Source organism: Pelophylax lessonae (genome assembly GCF_965119305.1).
Source record: "Pelophylax lessonae genome assembly, chromosome: 1".
NCBI classification, from domain to species: Eukaryota; Metazoa; Chordata; class Amphibia; order Anura; family Ranidae; genus Pelophylax; species Pelophylax lessonae.
The window spans coordinates 225,983,983-226,002,078 of NC_138768.1; the positions used below are offsets into that span (position 1 = coordinate 225,983,983).

The window sequence follows — 18,096 nt, forward strand, 5'->3', positions numbered from 1 at the left end:
GAGCTGATGCACACGAGCAATGAAATGTCTTCAATTCTCTCCCTACATAGATAAGATGGTTCCTGTTTAAGGATTCCGATCTTTACAAACATCACCGTTCCCTTTGAAAGATCTGTCCTGGGTCTTGGCCTCCCATTGATCTAGGAGGTCTTTATCCCGTTTCAAAAGATCACATGTTGAGCCTGTCAACATTCCCTGGGGGTCCCCCCCCCTCCTCTCCCAGGACCCTGCTTTGGCCATTAGCAATCATTTTCTGTAGGGCCCTTTATATCTACTTCCATCCCTCCCTGCCATCCAAGAGTGATATTCACACTTTTGCCATCCCGTTTGTTATTCTGTTTCCCCACTTACTATCAGATAAGCCTAGGTTCTTACAGCTGGGCAACAGTCCAACTTAGAAGTTCATTGTCAATTTTTTTTTTATTTACATATGTTCACCATAACCAAAGAAGGATTCTGACTTATTACTAGTGCCTTTCTCATGCGGCTTACTGCCAGTGTATAAGTAAACTGATTATAATGGTCTCTGACAGATGATTTCGGTATTGTTCTTTTGGCTTTACTAAAAATCTAAAAAAAAAAAAAAGAAAAAAGTATCCAGCTCCATGACCGCAATTTTTTTTAATGTGCCCATGCAGCTCTGAAGGAGCATATTAGGGAAGTAGTTGCTGGGTAGAGGATGGGGTGCACGGTGCACAGCGGGGATACACAAGGCAGTGTCTGATGCTGAAGATTCAAGCTGCAGAGAGTTTGTAGCTCGGCAAGAAATAGGTGTAGGGCTTAAAGTTTTTTTTTTTTTTTTTTAAGGGTCCTTTCACACGGCCGCTCCGCTGCTTTCCGTGTGTCCGCAAATCATCCTATTTTTTTTGCGGATGATTTGCGGACATCAATATAAGTGAATGGCACTGCGGGTGTCAGCGGAATACCATCCGCTGACACCCGATTTTCCTCCTGTCAGTTCTGTTCCGTTTTTATGAACGGAACAGAACCCTATTTTTCCTTCCGTGTAAAAAACGGAAAGGAAGGAAAATCGGATGTCAGCGGTGTCATCCGCTTACATCCGCAGTGCCATAGACATACATTATGTCCGCATATCATCCGCAAACGGATGGGATGATATGCGGGCACACGGAGCGGATGACAGAAATGTCATCAGCTCCGTGGAAAAAAAAAAAAAAAGTCCCGCAGCGGACCTTTCACACGGAGCGGCCGTGTGAAAGGAGCCTAAAGGCTGGCTTTGTATTAAAAAAGTAATCTGACACACAGTTTTTGGTCTGCCTTGTCAGTAGAAGCATATATTCCAAACATTTTCTTTTATTGATTAACATGTCAAAAAAAAAAAATGTATCATCAAGCTAGTTCAGGGAGAGGTTTCAAGTTAAAACAAACACAAAAAAACCGGTAGGTTAATATGGCAAGGTTAAAAATGCTGAATCACAAAAGCTCTGCTCACAAAGGGGAAATCAAATGAAAAGAAAGGGCCTGATTTAAAAAGTTGCAGCAACACTTAGGACATGCTAAAGTGGCCCATAAGCAACATCATCACATTGCTTTAGATGTCACTTTAGTACATTTTGTAAGTGCTTTTGCAGCTTGATAAATTAGGTTCATAAAATCAAAAGTTTATACATAACAAGGCACAGGTCTCACCATCCACAAACATTCACAACACATCCATGCGATTTATTTTTTTCTTTCTGGATCATAAAAGGCTTAATACACTAAGGCTGGCCATACATTATACAATCCTATTGAACAATTTTCCTTTAGATTTACCATAACCATATAATACGAGGTCAAACCTAAACACTTTCAATTTGTATGCAATCAGGCAGGCCCTTGTACTTTATACTTGAAGGTCGATCTAAAGAAAACTAGCAACAGGAAAAACTAGCAACAGGAAAAGAAGCAATAAGGACTGCAAACAATAAAAGGCAAAAGTGTTATAGCTTTGTGAATTAAATCAATTCTCTATATTTCTGCTACAACTCTGTTGTTGCTACAGCTTTAAGCTCATGCTCAAACTGAGCGCATTAAGCTCATGAAAATGATATATACAGAATATACTCACATCTTCAGACTTTAAAACTTCTGCTCTTTCTACATAGACCAGCTGACAAACATCCTCTTCTATAGAATTGAACTGGCGTCCGTTGCTTTCTATGTAAAAGCTATCTGCATCTGCCTGCAGGCAAGAAAGAAAAATATAACAGAGGCATCCAATGTAAACATGCAGTCCAATGAGCCGCACAGGCAGAGTTTAGAAGTGGCAACACAGCTTTGGTCCTGAAACACCTATGGCATTTGGACCTCTGCAGGTGATTAACTCAGCACAGAATTTATACACAATGTTTCTCTAGATAAATCTTCTGTCATGTTTTTGTCTCTCCATGCCTGCCACAGTCACATGGAGTGAACACCCTTTGTTGATCTCTATACATGTGAATTGGGAGATTCCAGTGTACACTCGTATTCCAACTGTGCCTTTTCAGATCTCATGATATGTATCATGTATACAATAAATCAACAATTTGGGCCAAAAATAAACAGAAAACTAAAACAAAATAATATTGTTCTAATTTGTGCATAAAATATCTTTATGCTATATTAAAAGTAGGAGTTAGAGCAGAATTTATAATCCAAGAATACAAATAATTCCCCAAATACCAACCGCTACTTCTCCCCTTGCAAGCGATCCTATTGATCTATCACCATAGGGTCCCTTGCACATGGGGCTGTCAAGAGGCGCAGTGCGCTTAACATACACATCCTTAAAACATGGGTACCACTTGGTACGTTGTTCAGCCCCGTCAAGCCAATAACTATCATAGACTTTGACAAGATGCCAACAGCAGAGCTGATCGCTGCACCTGTCCCTCCCAGGTGTACTAAAAACACCAGGAGAGATACACAGCTCCTTGCCAGCCCTGTGTGCAAGGGGCCTCAGCAGCAGCACCAATGACCAATCAGGTAATAGAGTGGTTTAAAGTTTAACTAAAAGCAAAAACTTTTTTTTTTGTTTTGAATAGAGTGGAGAGGGATTAGAATACCGGTCTGTGCCAGCAATTTGGGTTGTCCCCAGAAAAGTAAAAGGGAGAATCTTTCAATAGGAACACAAGTTCTGGTGACCTAGGAGCCCCCAAGGAATTCCCTTAATTTGCAGAGTTTTCCTCTCACTTCCTGTTTGGCTATGGGACAGGAAGTAAAAGGGAAATCTCCACAACTGGACATAGATGGAGAAGAAAAAAAAAAAAAAAAAAAAAAAAAAAAGCAAAATCAGACAGGTGTTAGAACAAGTCTTTGCTCTATTCAAAATTGAAAAAATAAATAAAAATGTTGCCAATAGTTCTACTTTAACCTCCTCCCATCCGCGCTACAGCCGAAGTACGGCTGCAGCGCGGACTCACATTTTCGGGAGGCCGTTTTTAAACGGCCTCCCAGAAACAAACAGTCTCCCCGCGTGCTCCTGCGAGCGCGCATCGGGAAAAATCTGTGTCGGCCGTGTCCCTTGGACACAGGCGATCACAGATCGTGGTGAATGGCCAATCACAGCGGCCATTCACCACGTGATCGGATCTCATATGTAAACATATGAGATCATCTCTCATCGCCAGCGCTCCTTCCTCACACGGAGACTGCAGTGTGAGGAAGGAGAGAGCAGATCAGCTGTCGGGGACAAAGAAAAAAGTAATCAGGGCACTGATTACCAGTGCCCTGATTACACAAGGTACACCAAAACACACTAACTGCCCACCATCAATGCCCACAGTGCCCGCCATCAGTGCACACAATCAGCGCCCATAGTGCTGCCAGTCAGTGTCCATCAGTGCCTGCTCATCTAGGCACTGATGAGCACTGACTGGCAGCACTATGGGCACTGAGTGTGGGCACTGATGGTGCTGCCCATCAGTGCTCATCAGTGCCGCCCATCAGTGCCGCCCGTCAGTGCCCATCAGTGCCGCCCGCCAGTGCCCATCAGTGCTGCCCAGCAGTGCCACCTCTCAGTGCCCAGCAGTGCCACCTCTCAGTGCCCAGCAGTGCGGCATATTAGTACCTCCTCATCAGTGCCACCTCATCAGTGCCACCTCATCAGTGCCACCTCATCAGTGCAGCCTATCAGTGCACATCAGTGAAGGAGAAAAATGTATTTATTTTCAAAATTTACTCGCAGAAAATAAGAAAAACTTATTTTTTTTTCAAAATTTTCCTGTCTTTTTTCTTTTTTTTTGTAAAAAATAAAAAACCCAGAGATGATTAAATACCACCAAAAGAAAGCTCTATTTGTGTGAAAAAAATGATAAAAATTTCATATGGGTACAGTGTAGCATGACCGCGCAATTGTCATTCAAAGTGTGAGAGCATTGAAAGCTAAAAATTGGTCTGGATGGGAAGGGGGTATAAGTGCACAGAAGGCAAGTAGTTAAGTTATCTTTCTATGTTAAGCTCACTTTAAATTAAAAATCACTATTGAGATAGTAGAATAGGCTGCCACCACATCTACATGATAGTAGCTTCAGTATTTTGATTCACTGACATGACCACCATGATAGCCAGGTACTGAGCATTATCAGATAAAGTGCCGGTTCACACAATGTCAGACATCGCATGTGATTCGCACAGCACTGCTGTGCAAATCACATGCGATGTCTGTGCGATGCAAATTCAGCCATACAGATTGCATGGCAGAATTCGCATTGCATTCGGTCCAAAGTTGCACAGGACCCTTTTTTTTTGTCCGCACCAGAATCGAACCCCATGGGTGTTCACACCTATGCAATCCGATTCCTGTCCGACCTGACAGTCTGCACTGCGATATGCAAACTAATCTGGGGGTGTGGTTAACTGACACTCCCAGCAGTTCGCATATGGCAGTGTGAACTGCGTGCGAGTCGGGTGCGATGGGGGAACCTGCAGTGGATTCGCAGGGTTCCCACATCGCACCAATGTGAGTCAAGCCTAAGATACAAGTCAGATTTCAGGCATCTCCGGCACGGAGAGGCCAGAAATGACAGATTTTTCTGCTTTTTTTCCTGATACACAAATTTCTATAAAGGAGACGTTTAGATTTAAATGTTGTAATTATTTGTACATCCTTCAGTTCCCCAACTTAAGTGCCTACTAATGTATTAATGAGAGATTTCAAACAGAAAGAATATTGGAGCCAACGTCAGGTCTTTGCGCTTGAAACAAGTTTCTTCTATCTGTCATGCATTCCTTACAAAATAATGCACTAGTGGTGGGCAACCTTCAGCTGTTGTTGGTCTACAAGTCCCATGAGATATTGCAAGAAATGGCCATTCACAGACTTGACTTCCAGATGCATTAGGCATTTGAAATTTCATCCCAGCTGCAGTGCCAAGGGTCAGTGACATGGTCACACATCCCAGATGGAATCTTCAAAATAATAATATTCAGAGAAGGCCACTGTCAGCGGGGAGCCATGAGACACAGACCGCTGCATGCTGAAACCAGAGCTATCCAAGCTGGAAAGTGTCCCCCTGTATACAGACATGTATTGTCTCCAAACTGCAATGGGTCTAGATTTTGGATCATAAAAAGCCTTAAATCTGACCAATTGAGAATTTAAGTTTAATCAATCTAACTACTCCTCCTGCGGTTGACTATCAAGGCCACCTGAGGTGCATTTTTTGATCTCAAACAGCCGATTATTTGCATTTAAAGTGACAGTGTGTAAATTTGCTTTTGTAGCCTTTGACATTTGACCTTAGGAGGTAGCATTAAACATATCCCCTGAAGAAACCGTTTGGTGAAACATGTCAGGATTGCTACTCTGCGACAATATCACAAAAAAAACTTATGTGAGCTTTGAAAAATGCATACAGGAAGTTTTTAATAATGTGGTCTAATTAAGTCATTTTAATCTTTTTTCATGAATAAAAATGTATACAAATTTTTAGATGTATGTTATGACCTGAGTTATTTGGCACCTTAAAAATCCTAAGCCCTCCTACCCATGGGGGCTTCTTTCCTCTCGTATTTTACAATTAGGGATGCGGTGCCTTTGAGCAATTCTCCTAGCATCATTTTTTCTTGCATCTTTGAATATTCAGAGAATTTGCTCCAGAGCAGAGAAACAGGAAGTAATCTCAAAGTTAATCTTGAAGCAATATCTCACAGCAATGACAGTGGCATCACTGGGCATGAGGGGGAATCTTCTCAGCAGGGAAATTGACAGCATTTAAAACAAGAGAAATTATTTTTGGTCATTCAAACCAAAACTTAAAAAATAAATGTGTGGCCTGGAGTTCCACTTTAACAGTCTTATTGAAAGACAGTCTTATGTTAGTGGATCTGCACACAATGCAAATTGGGGCCAGTCTATGGGAACACAAAAGCTGCATGAAGGAAGTCAAATGTAGGTCTCAAAAGCAAGCTCATTGACATAGCCTCTAACCCAGGGATCCTCAAACTATGGCCCTCCAGCTGTTGTGGAACTACACATCCCATGAGGCATTGTAAAACTCTGACATTCACAGACATGACTAGGCATGATGGGAATTGTAGTTCCTGAACAACTGGAGGGCCATAGTTTGAAGACCCTTGCTCTAACCCATCAACACAGGCCCTTGTTTAGCAGTAGTAAAACTGATGAACTAGTAAGGAAAAATCATTCCAGCTCACAAAACAAAAAACACAATCATGTCAGAAATGCAAAACCATAGAGGGGCCCATTTGCCACATTGCATAACACGCTCTTTATTTTCCAGGATCGATACCATAGCAAATTGAATTAATGGTGACTCTCCATGTGAATTTGGATAATGCAGCACAATCATGTCTGTACACGTTTTTAGGTTTAAAAGTTTTTAATAGGTAAAACATTCTTAATATGTGTGTAAGATGAATATTTGTAAGAGAGGGCATTAACTTTAGATCATAAGCCTTACAAAGCTATTTATACCTTATTCATAACATTCAAAGTTACCAAATTGCTTGATGCAGTGCAGCCGAGTATGTACCATGCAACTAAAAGAGCGACCCCAGCAATCACAAATATTGAAGCTACTTAATATCTAACTAAAAACTAACTTGTAAATGGTCATATTATCCAAGAGCTGGCCTGACAAACTGGTGTATTAAACCAGAAATATAAATGGTCCTTTATATTGCACGTGCTACATTCCAAGACATAACTAGGCATTAATAGTTTTCTTAGGATATACAATTGATTGTACATTATATAGAGAATCAATAGCTTCAGTTACCTTTAATGTACATCTTTAGCCCAAACTGTGTCTTTTAAGGGTGCATTCATAAAGCATCTATAAGGTCTTAACGCAGCTTAGAAAATTATTTGCTGCACATTTCTAAAGTACAGCAATGAGGAAAATTTACTGAAAGTGAAGCAGATAGAATCTGGAATATCTGCACATAGTAACCAGTCAGCTATCTTCAGCTTTTTCAGATAAGCTTTGACAATGAGAGCTAGAAGCCGATTGGTTGCCATCCACAGTTGCTTTAGATTCTGGCTACTCGAGTCTTAAGTAAATTCCGCTGTAGCAATGCGTGCTTAGGAGTTCTAAAGCCAGGGAAGCACAATTTTTCAGACTGAAGAGGAGAGCCTGGTCATATGACTAGCCTTTTTGCCACTTACAGGGGTCTGCCTGCTGCGGTAATAAGAAAGAACTCTGTGGAAAACCATTGGCCTGCATTTTATGAAAGATTTGTGAAATGCAAGCCAGAGTATGAACTACCATAGTGGAAAGCGATTAATAATATCCACTCCCAATTATAAATGCCTTTCTAAGATTGGAACACAGCAGAGAAAGATTAAAGCCCTCACTTTTAGTATTTTTTTAATCTATGTCCAGTTGGGGAGATTTTCCCTCAGTTGCTGTACCAGACAGGAATTACCCTTTTAAGGCCGGGTTCATACATATGCAAACTGAATGCAGGTTCAATGAGTGTGACCGGCTCTCAATGGAGCTGGTTCACACAGGTCCGGTGCAGCTGCTGTCCGTATTTAAAAAGGGTCCGATGCAGGTGCAAATTCAGGCAATAATTCAGACCTGATCCAGCACCTGAATCGGTGAACAGGGATGCACCGGACCCCATGCTGTGAATCGCAGCCAAAGCATATTTGAACTCAGCCTTACACATTGGAAAATTTCTCCTCACTTCTCATTATTGCGACAACTATGAAAAAAAAAAAATGGATTTTTGTAAAATCTTACCGTAAAATCCTTTTCTCTTAGCTCATTGACAGACGTAGTCCTCGGTGATACACCACCTTCGGGTTATGTTGCCTCCACAGGAGCAGGACTAGACAGGAAATTAAAAAGCTCTGGCCACACCCTAGGGGCAGTCCCAGAGGGTATATCCTCTCTCTCTCTGCCTCAGCAAATCAGTTATGTGAAAAAGCAGTCTTTAGAGATTTTAACCCAACCCAACTCAAAAACAGAGGGGCGGGGACTACGTCTGTCAATGAGCTAAGAGAAAAGGATTTTACGGTAAGATTTTACAAAAATCCATTTTTCTCTAGCGCTCATTGACAGACGTAGTCCTCGGTGATACACCACCTTCGGGACGTCCCAGAGCAGTATCACAACTGAGGGGTGGGAAAATGGAAATCAAATCCCAATCTAGAAGGCCCAACCGGTGCCAACTAGAAGTTTACAATGCTCATCCTAAATGATGAGACTCAACAAAAAAGAGAAAAAATTTTTTTTTTTTTTTTTTTCAAACAGAAAAAAAAACCCTCGAGGTAGACCACCGGTCTCCTCAAATTGCGGCCTGCAAAACCTTGCGGCCAAATGAGGCATCCGCCGATGCCGTCACATCAATTTTATAGAATTTTGTAAAGGTATGTACCGACGACCAGGTGGCCGCCTTACATACCTGGACCACTGACGCCTGATGGCGAAAGGCCCAGGAAGTACTGAGCGCTCGAGTGGAGTGCGCCCTAACAGGAAACGGAGGACTCTGACCCTTAATAGAATAAGCCTGTACCACCGTTTGTCTAATCCATTTGGCAATGGTCGCAGCAGATGCAGGCAAACCCTTTCTGGGGCCATCCGTGATCACAAAAAGTGAATCCGTCTTACGGAACGATTCCGTAGCTTTCAGGTATACCCTGATTGCCCGAACCACATCCAAGGAATGCAACGCATGTTCCCGATGATGCTTGGGCTGAGGACACAAGGAAGGTAGTACAATATCTTCATTCAGATGAAAATCTGAAACCACCTTAGGAAGAAAAGATGGCTTAGGATGAAGTACTACCTTATCCCTATGAATCACTAGGTATGGGGACTGGCATGATAATGCAGCCAGTTCTGACACCCTGCGAGCAGAAGTGATAGCCACCAAGAAGGCCACCTTCTGGGATAAAGTAAGCAAGGGAATCTCCCTGATGTTTTCAAAGGGAGGTTTCTGTAGAACCGACAAAACCAAATTAAGATCCCAGGGCGGTAAGGGCGCGCGGACTGGAGGAGCCAGGTGCCGCACCCCCTGGATGAAATTCCGCACCAAGGACTTGGTAGCTAAAGGTTTCTGAAAGAAGATTGCTAATGCTGAAACTTGACCCTTGATGGTGCTCAAGGCTAGCTTCTGCTCAACCCCTTGTTGCAAAAAGGCCAATATTCGAGTCACCGAATAGGTACGTGGAGGAAATCCTAAAGATTCGCACCACGCAATATAAGTCTTCCATGTGTGATAATAGACCTTGCTGGAAGTCGCTTTCCTTGCTTTAATAAGGGTAGGAATGACTGAAGTAGACAAACCTCTGTCCTTCAGTACTTGGGTCTCAATGTCCAGGCCATTAAACCCAGCGACTGTAAAGCATGATGGTAAATTGGTCCTTGAGACCACAGACACTCCCTGAGACGAAGTTCCCACGGAACGTCTGCGACTAGCATGTCCAAGTCGGCCAGGCCGGCTTGAGGAGGCCAGCCTAGAATTTCTAGGACCACTGGCGCTGATCGAATCTGAACCAGGCGTCCCTAGAGGTATCTGGCCCCGACCATCCGAGAAAGTCTGGTCGTTTTCTGTTCCCACACATTTATCAGATACCCGATTGTTATCAGGAAGGGTGATCTTTTCTGGTTGAACCTCAGGGACCGAAGTCACCCGACTAGAGGCTACTTGGCCTATCTGGTCAACCAGATCCGATTCCTGTGGGGAATTGGGACTAATCTTAGGAAAAGGTAAAGGAAAAGATCTATTCAGGGAACGGTGACTACCGCTTCCTGTAGTACTTAAATGTTGGAAGGGAAGAATCGCACCGGTAGTAGTGGTTGATGCTCGATCTAATGTCCTGAATATCGGTGAAAACGTCCCCCCACCCTGAAACCGGGTGGGGGCGCACCTTCAGGCTGTGTATTCCTTTGCTTCGGGTTTGGCTGGGTTGGTCCTCTGCTTGTCCGACCAGCCCTTCTTGAACCCTCCTGGAGGAGTCTTGCCTTTCCCGCTAGTACCAGCCGGGCGCCCTTTATGGGCGGTAAAGAAAGGTCCTCGCTTGTTGCGAGGTCCCTTAGCTTTAGCAGCCTGTGGCAAAAAAGTGCTCTTGCCCCCAGTGGCATCCTTGATGATTTCATCTAGGTTGGCCCCAAATAGACGATTCCCCTGAAAAGGGAGATTTGTCAAGGTCTTTTTGGAACCTAGGTCAGCTGACCAGCATTTTAACCACAGCACACGTCTGAGGATCACCGCTGACATAGATGCATGCCCTAATAAGGGAGTAGTGTCCAAGGCTGCGTCACAGATAAACTGTAGCCCTTGTATAATCTGTTCTATCAAATCAGATGTCTCCTGGGGAATATCTTTTCCCCTAAGGTCTTGGCGTACCATTTTCGCCCATTCCGTAAGTGTCTGGGAAACTAAACCAATAACAATTACTGGTCTAAATGCTGACCCTATCAGAGAGAAGATGGTGCGGGACTCTGCTTCCATCTTTCGATCCACCGGATCCTTAAAGGACGAAGTGTCCTCCACTGGGATAACCGTGCCTTTATTCAGCCTGGAAATAGGTGGATCCACCACTGGTGGTACCGTCCATTTCTTAATGATGGATTCCTCAAACGGATAGCGTCTAGCAATACGCTTGGAAATAGTAAAGGTACGTTTAGAATGCTCCCATTCTCCTTTAATCTGATTACCGAAACATTTGGGTACAGGAAAAACCTTCACCGTTTTGATGGGCTTATTAGTACCAAAAGGAATCTCTGTTTCAGTTGCCTCTGCCGGTAAAGCCTCAAGTTTTAAGGTTTCCTGCACTGCCACAACTAGTGCGTCCACCAATGCTTCTTCCTGAATTATAGCAGGAGAAGAAGCGTCCTCCTCACTGTCTGAGGGGGCTTTACCTGGGATAACAGCCTTTGCAGAGGAACCTGCAACTGCAGTGACCATCTCTGAATCAGAGTCAGAGGTGTCAGATAGTATAGGGGTAGGCGGGGGTCGCTTCCTTGACCCCCGTCCCTGACAGGCCGCCTCCACCCGAGCCACCATAGACTCCAAAATTGCTGTAAATGACTCTACACTCTGTGCACCGGCGGGTCCCGTGGCCCCCTCGAGGGAAACAGGTGGGGGAATATGTGTGGCAGGGTCCATGATAATTCCAGTCACTTCCTGGATAATATAATTCAAAAATAAAAAACTTTTTTTTTTTTTTTTCAGACCCCCAGCGCCACAAAAAGCCCCTTAGTGTTACCTGCTAGGGATCCCTATCGATCAAGAGAGAGAAAGAGATAGACCACCAGGCTCACCACTTGATGCTCAGAGTTTAACTGCAACAGGTTACAGCGCTGTCTTGACAAACAGGAAGTCTTTTGGCTGGCTGCCCAGGAAGAAAGGAGGCGGCTCCGCCCCTCTGCACGCCTTCCGGCGCCTCCCCTAGCTCCACGAGGTGTTTGGATCACCTCAAACATGGCCGCCCCCATGCTGGAGACACGAGGCTACGCCAAAATGGCGGCTCGTGCGATCCAGCAAAAAAAATGGCGGCGGCCTGTACTGAATAGCGGTGTGCTGCAGGGCACACAACACTCTCTCTGCATGGGGATTTGGCGTGGTTGGCGGTACCGGCCCTGGCGGACCGCATGGCCATTCGGGAGGCCTGCTTATAGCTGGAGATCTGATTTAGGAAGGCAGTCTACATGTCCGTGGCTTCTGACTGGTAGGTAGCTTATTCTTATCACCGTAAGATTCCCAGAATGCCACAGATTATAATCTTTTTAACATGTATACAATTAGATTGTTAGCTCCCAAACCAAGCCTCCTGGCTTTTTGCACATAAAATCACACTCAAAGTAGGAGGATCTGTGTCATGTTATAGGATAGAGAGGGACTCTATCTTACCATACAGAGAGGGGCCCGCGTTCACCACAAGACCCGTCAGGGGAAAAGGGGGAACATACTACTCACCATACCGGAACCAGGCGGGCACCAACTCCTGACAGTACCCCTCTCCACCGGGGCGGGAGGGCTGTCGACCGATATGGACGCCGTGACTCATGGTCTTTGGCGTTTCAGCGAGACGTTTAACTCTTGGGGTCAGTCCTTTAATGGGACTTTGTCGCGGCCGACCCAGCGCGGAGCTATGGCCTGCACGCGCTCGTAGGCTGAACTGGGGTGACCACCGGATCTCAACATCCAGCCCGTCGCCCAGTTCAGCTTTCTTGCTTGAAGATCTCACAGGAACACTGGAGAAAAAAAGCTGTCTAAAAAATCCTTTAAGAAAAAAATCTTGCCAGGACCTAAGATCCCAGCAAGGTATCTAGGTCCTTACTCCTAACTAGACAGAAAATAACTGATTTGCTGAGGCAGAGAGAGAGAGGATATACCCTCTGGGACTGCCCCTAGGGTGTGGCCAGAGCTTTTTAATTTCCTGTCTAGTCCTGCTCCTGTGGAGGCAACATAACCCGAAGGTGGTGTATCACCGAGGACTACGTCTGTCAATGAGAGCTAGAGAAAAAAAGTTTTGGATTTATCATCACTTTCTATACTGGTGACCATAGTATCCAGAACAAACAGGGTGAATCTCCCAAAAAGGAACAAACACTGCTATAAAAACCCAATAAGAGGTTTAACTCTGCCTCACTTTTTAAACAATAGTGTTAAAATCAAAGTAAGTATTTTAAGGCTTCTGTTATCTGTAATGAGAGGCCTAGAAGTTGTCTAATTTTTACAGAAGTTCTGGAAACAGGTCCACAGTAGCTCCGTAAGCTGAAGAAAGTATGCCAGGCAGGGTTATTATACATGGGTAATGTTGCAAGAGAAAGACCTGAAATGAATGATAGAACAAATTAAATTATGACCCAAATGAATGGCTTGGTAATGTTCGTGCTGATAATCATAAAAACTTCTTGCCCAGGCTAGTAGCAAAAAAAGCATGTAAAAGAAAAAAAAGAGAAATGCAACTAGACAAGAAGCAACTCTAAACTCAAGCTGTATTTTTGCTGCCAGGCCAACTCCAGGAATCCTAAAAATTCCCCTTTACAGTATGGCTGTGGCCACACAGCAAGGGTTAACTGCTCATTTCTGTCTAGGGGCAGCAAGAAGTGCTTTTACTTACCTTATTCCCAGCTCCCTGAGCAGAGAAATCCCCCAATGCTCCAGCAATGTTCTGTCCCTCGATGTCATCTGCCCTGTCCAATGCAAGGCTAAGGTTCCTGAATCCGTTTTGATAACATGAGGGGACCGCTGGAACCTTGTGGCAAAGAGGCTGTGGGGACCAGTCTAGCAGCATGGAGAAGCTTGTAAGTGTACAGGATCAGGTAAGTAAATCTGCTTTACCAAACCCCCTAATCAGAAGTTAGCATTTTAACCCTTACGTCTGGTACCAGCCCCACTGCAGAGAACAATTTTTAGGTTTCCTGGAGTTCAGCTTTAAAGGCAGTAACACACTTCACACTGGTAATCTTTGATAAGGAGAGGCAACAAAGCAAGATAACTACCTGGGAACTGAATTTTATGAGAACCATGTACTGATTGGGTGTGGAGTCCCGAATGATTTTCATATGTTCGATAACTTCATTAAACGGGGCCACAAATTTCATCAGATCGTGGCTTGTCATTGCTGCGGGAACCGTAAGAATACAAAGCATTGCGCTGCGTCGGACATCCTCTTTCAGTGAGGTCATCTTACTAGAGAGAAAAGGCATGTGTAACTTTTCACATTAAAAATATCCTCTGCTAGGTCTTTTAACTATTAGCAAACATGAAAGCATATTCACATTTTTAGTAAATTGTTTATTTCATTAAAAAATAAAAAAATAAAAAAGACAAATAGAATTTGAGGTCATCACACACATCCCAAGCAACTATATCGTGCAAGGGTCTGCCTGATTAGATACAAATTGACTGTGTAGTTTGAGTTCCTACATTACATAGTTTTGGCAAATATAAGATTGCAGTTTGACTGTACAATCTTTATATTGCAAATCCTTTTTTTTTTTTCCAATGTATGTGTTGAGCTTATTCAAGAGCACTCACACACTGCTGTAAATTCACATATACCTTACTGCAAAATGTAACAGAATTAACAGAAGAGCAACTCCAGAAAAGTCAACATATCAGTGCACTGCTAATGCAAACCAGAGATTGTTATAATCTGCATAATGATTAACCTTTATGTGTGTATGACAAACTGCAGTCTAATTCAGGAGGCCTTCTAGGTAAGACTGCTATCTCTTGACGAATGAACACTAACCTCCCTTTACTAACAAACACTTTCAGAGGGAATGTATTGGAACTTGGACTACAGTTTTGTAGACATGGATCCTTGGCCAATCATAATGCAGAGATAGGAATTCATCAATTCCGGCGTTCAGGCCGGAGTATCTGTAAGGTGACGGGGGCCCAGTCCTGGCACAGTGTGTTCCCTTTGGGGTGCTGGGGCGCCGCCTTTTGACTGGCACAGTGCTGTCTTTTTAGCTCTGTATGCCATTTCCTTTTTTTTTTTTACTGTTGTCTGTCACAAGTATCCCTATTATATATTGCTTGATAATTGACTGTATGTATGTATGACTTATCAGTGCAAGCTCAACTCACTGTTGTGGTGAGAATTGTTCGTATTTGTTGTAAAACCTGAAAATCTTCAATAAAAACTATTGAAAAGGAATTCATCAATTCCTCAAGTTAAATTTAAGCATCTCAGCCACTAGGTTGTGGACACTCAGTTTCAGACAACCTCCCCATAGGTGTAAAGTAAAGGAACCAGCATGGAGCATTTCACTGTAAGGTTAAGCACGACTATCAGTTTCTGGCAGCTAACCAATTTGCTTTCTTCTTGTGTAATGTGATGTCAGCAAATTACTTAGGCCTTTCGGGACATAGTGCCAGCTTCTCAGGCACAGATAATGAAAGCTGGGTAAAGAAATGAAGCACAGCTTAAAACTCAGTACTCGAACACCAGTAAGTAAGATAGAGAGCAGCAAGTTTTGTTTTTTATATTTTCTTGCCTAACTTCACAAACATACAGTATAGAAAGTTAATTTTAGGAAGAAAAACTGTTTTGGCTGTTTTATCGTTCTAAAGCTGAGGTTTCACAATAGTCACCTGCAGAAATCAGTTATATTGTAGAACAGCACTGTAGCTCCACTATAAACATAGCTGATGAAAAAGGTGCGCGAGTTCTTATCAAAACAGGCAGAGCCTGCAAACAGGTGGATTCCAGGGGAAAGGTAAGCCGTTTTTGATGCAATTTCCTGATTTGGTGCTGCATGACAAAAAATAGCTTTAACCCTTTATAGGGAACTACTCTACTAAGGGGGGGGAACTATAAGAAAGAATGTGTATTGCATTAGAGACACACCGGCTTTGACAGCTGGCAGCCTTCCAAATGTCAGCTGACAAGGGAGGTTGCCGATTGTTAAGCCACAGTATTTATTGTTCCAAAATAGGAAACATGTCATACTTGCCTGCTCTGTGCAATGATTTTCCACAAAGCAGCCCTGATCCTCCTATGCTGGGGTTCCTCAGCTCTTGCCCCCCCCCCCCCCCCGAGAGCCCATCATAGCAAGCCGCTTGCTATGGGGGCAATCCTGTGGGCTCTGCTCTTGAGCTGGCTCTGTGTGTCCATAGACACACAGACCATGGCTTGGCCACTGGATCAGGATTGGGCTCAAGTATGTATAAGGGGGCCTGGACAAAGAAGATTTTATTTACCTTAATGCAAGTAATGCATTATGGTAAAAAAAACCTTGAGCATTTATAGTTACATAGTTAGTCTGGTTGAAAAAAAAAAGTCCATCCAGTTCAACCATTAAAATAACTACTTGAAAACTATCTTCATGTTTTAGTGATGTTTAAAATGTAGGGATCGACCGATTATCGGCACCGATATATCGGGGGGCCGATATGCACTTTCCCCGATATATTGGAATCGGCCCCTAAGGTTACTGATATTGCCGAAATTTGGGGAAAATTTTTTTACATGTCCAAAAATATCAGCCGATACCGATGTCCGATGACCAAAATATCGGTATCGGCATTAAAAAAAAAAAAAACGATATCGGTCGATCACTATTAAGAAGTTTGTTTGGACCAAGCTGGTCCAAACTTACTACAATATTTGCTTCACTAACAGTGTTTGTCAGTGTTGTATAAATTCTATGTAGCCTCAGCTACATATAGTATACAGCGCCGTGTACAAAGCTTCCTCTGATTGGCGGAGGCAAACGGATGACGTTATGATTTCTGACTCAGCCAACTAGAAGAAGCTTTGCATTCATTTGAGAAATACAAAGCTCCCTGTGAATGGCTGAGCAGCCCGACTCGATTTTCATTCCAGGAGCTAGAAAGATAGTGTTCCTGATGCTGAAAACCAGCGCTGTATACCGCACGTAGTCGAGGCTACATAAAGTTCATACAGTGCTACAGCCTCTGCATGTGTTAGTGAAGTAGCTTGTTTGGCCCAGCTTGGTCAAAACTTAGTATTTAAACTTCACAAAAACATGGAGATCACCCTAAGGGTATGCTCAGCAAGCAAGAAGAAAATATACAGACTTCCCAATTGAGTTAATGCCCCAATCAAGCCAAACATTTTTTTTTTTTTTAAGTTTTGGATCGAATGGGGAAGGGATAGTAAAGCTTCCAACGGTTTTCCGTTTACCACTGGGGAGATTGCTTTTTGGGACAAAAAGCGTCAGGTAAAAACTCCAAGAGTAGAAAACAGATTTATTTTTTTGGCTTTTGTCACCTCACTGAGGATTTTCCTTCAGCACCTGTCCCGGTGACCACAATTAAACATATTTGAATCAATTAAACCATTTGAGAGCGCAGCATTCCAGAAACAGAATGGGGTCGATTGATTTACTAAAACTGGAGGAGTGCACAAAATCTGGGTACAGCTCTGCAAAGAAACCAACCATCTTTCAGTTTTATTTTTCGTCAAAGCTTAATTGAACAAGCTGAAGTTAAAAGTGGATTGGCTCCCATGCACAACTGCACCAGATTTCACACTTTCCTGTTTTAGTAAATCAACCCAATGATTTATGCACATGTTCTTAAAGTGATTGCAAATGCTCCAGGGTTTTTACTGCATGATGGTAAAAAAAAAAAAATCTTCCTTGTGCAGAAGCCCCCCAAATACTCACCTGAGCCCCATTGCAATCCAGCGATGTGCACGAGAGCCTCATTGGCTGAGATAGCAGCGCGGGGCAATTAGCTCCCACCGCTGTCAATCACAGCCAGTAAGCCGAAGAGAAAGGGGATGGAGCCCAGCGGTGGCTGTGTGTGTGAATAGACATGCAGAGGAGCGGCTCTGGAGCGAGCCTGCTTGGGTGCCCCCTTTGCAAACTGCTTACTCCGAGGGCACTAGGCAAGAAGGAGGGGCCAGGAGTGCTGGCAGGGCACCCGAGAAGAGGAGGATTGGGGCCGCTCTGTGAAAAACCACTGCACAGGAGGAGGTTAGTATAACATGCTTGTTATTAAAAAAATAAATAAATAATAATAATTGCCTTTACTATCACTTTAAAAGCCCAACATAGGCACGATAGAAATTATTCTCTCTAATGGGGACACTTCGTGGTGTAGGGATTGGTTACATCTGCGGACAATGTATTTATCACCCATCCTTCTGTCCCAGAGACTATCGATTCCCCATTTCTTGTATCAGTGTCAGAGAGATAGAAAGTGCAG

The 18,096-nt window shown here is 43.5% G+C and overlaps 1 protein-coding gene across 1 annotated transcript in view; it reads right to left on the minus strand.

Moving 5' to 3' along the window:
• Nucleotides 1-18,096, minus strand: part of BRAP (BRCA1 associated protein) — a 134,602-nt gene that overhangs the window by 97,872 nt on the left and 18,634 nt on the right. The window contains exons 4-5 of the mRNA XM_082243444.1: nt 13,911-14,100; nt 2,072-2,185 (exon numbers count right to left, since the gene is read on the minus strand). Coding sequence (XP_082099570.1) covers nt 2,072-2,185; nt 13,911-14,100 — 304 coding nt within the window. The remainder of the gene's footprint in view (nt 1-2,071; nt 2,186-13,910; nt 14,101-18,096) is intronic.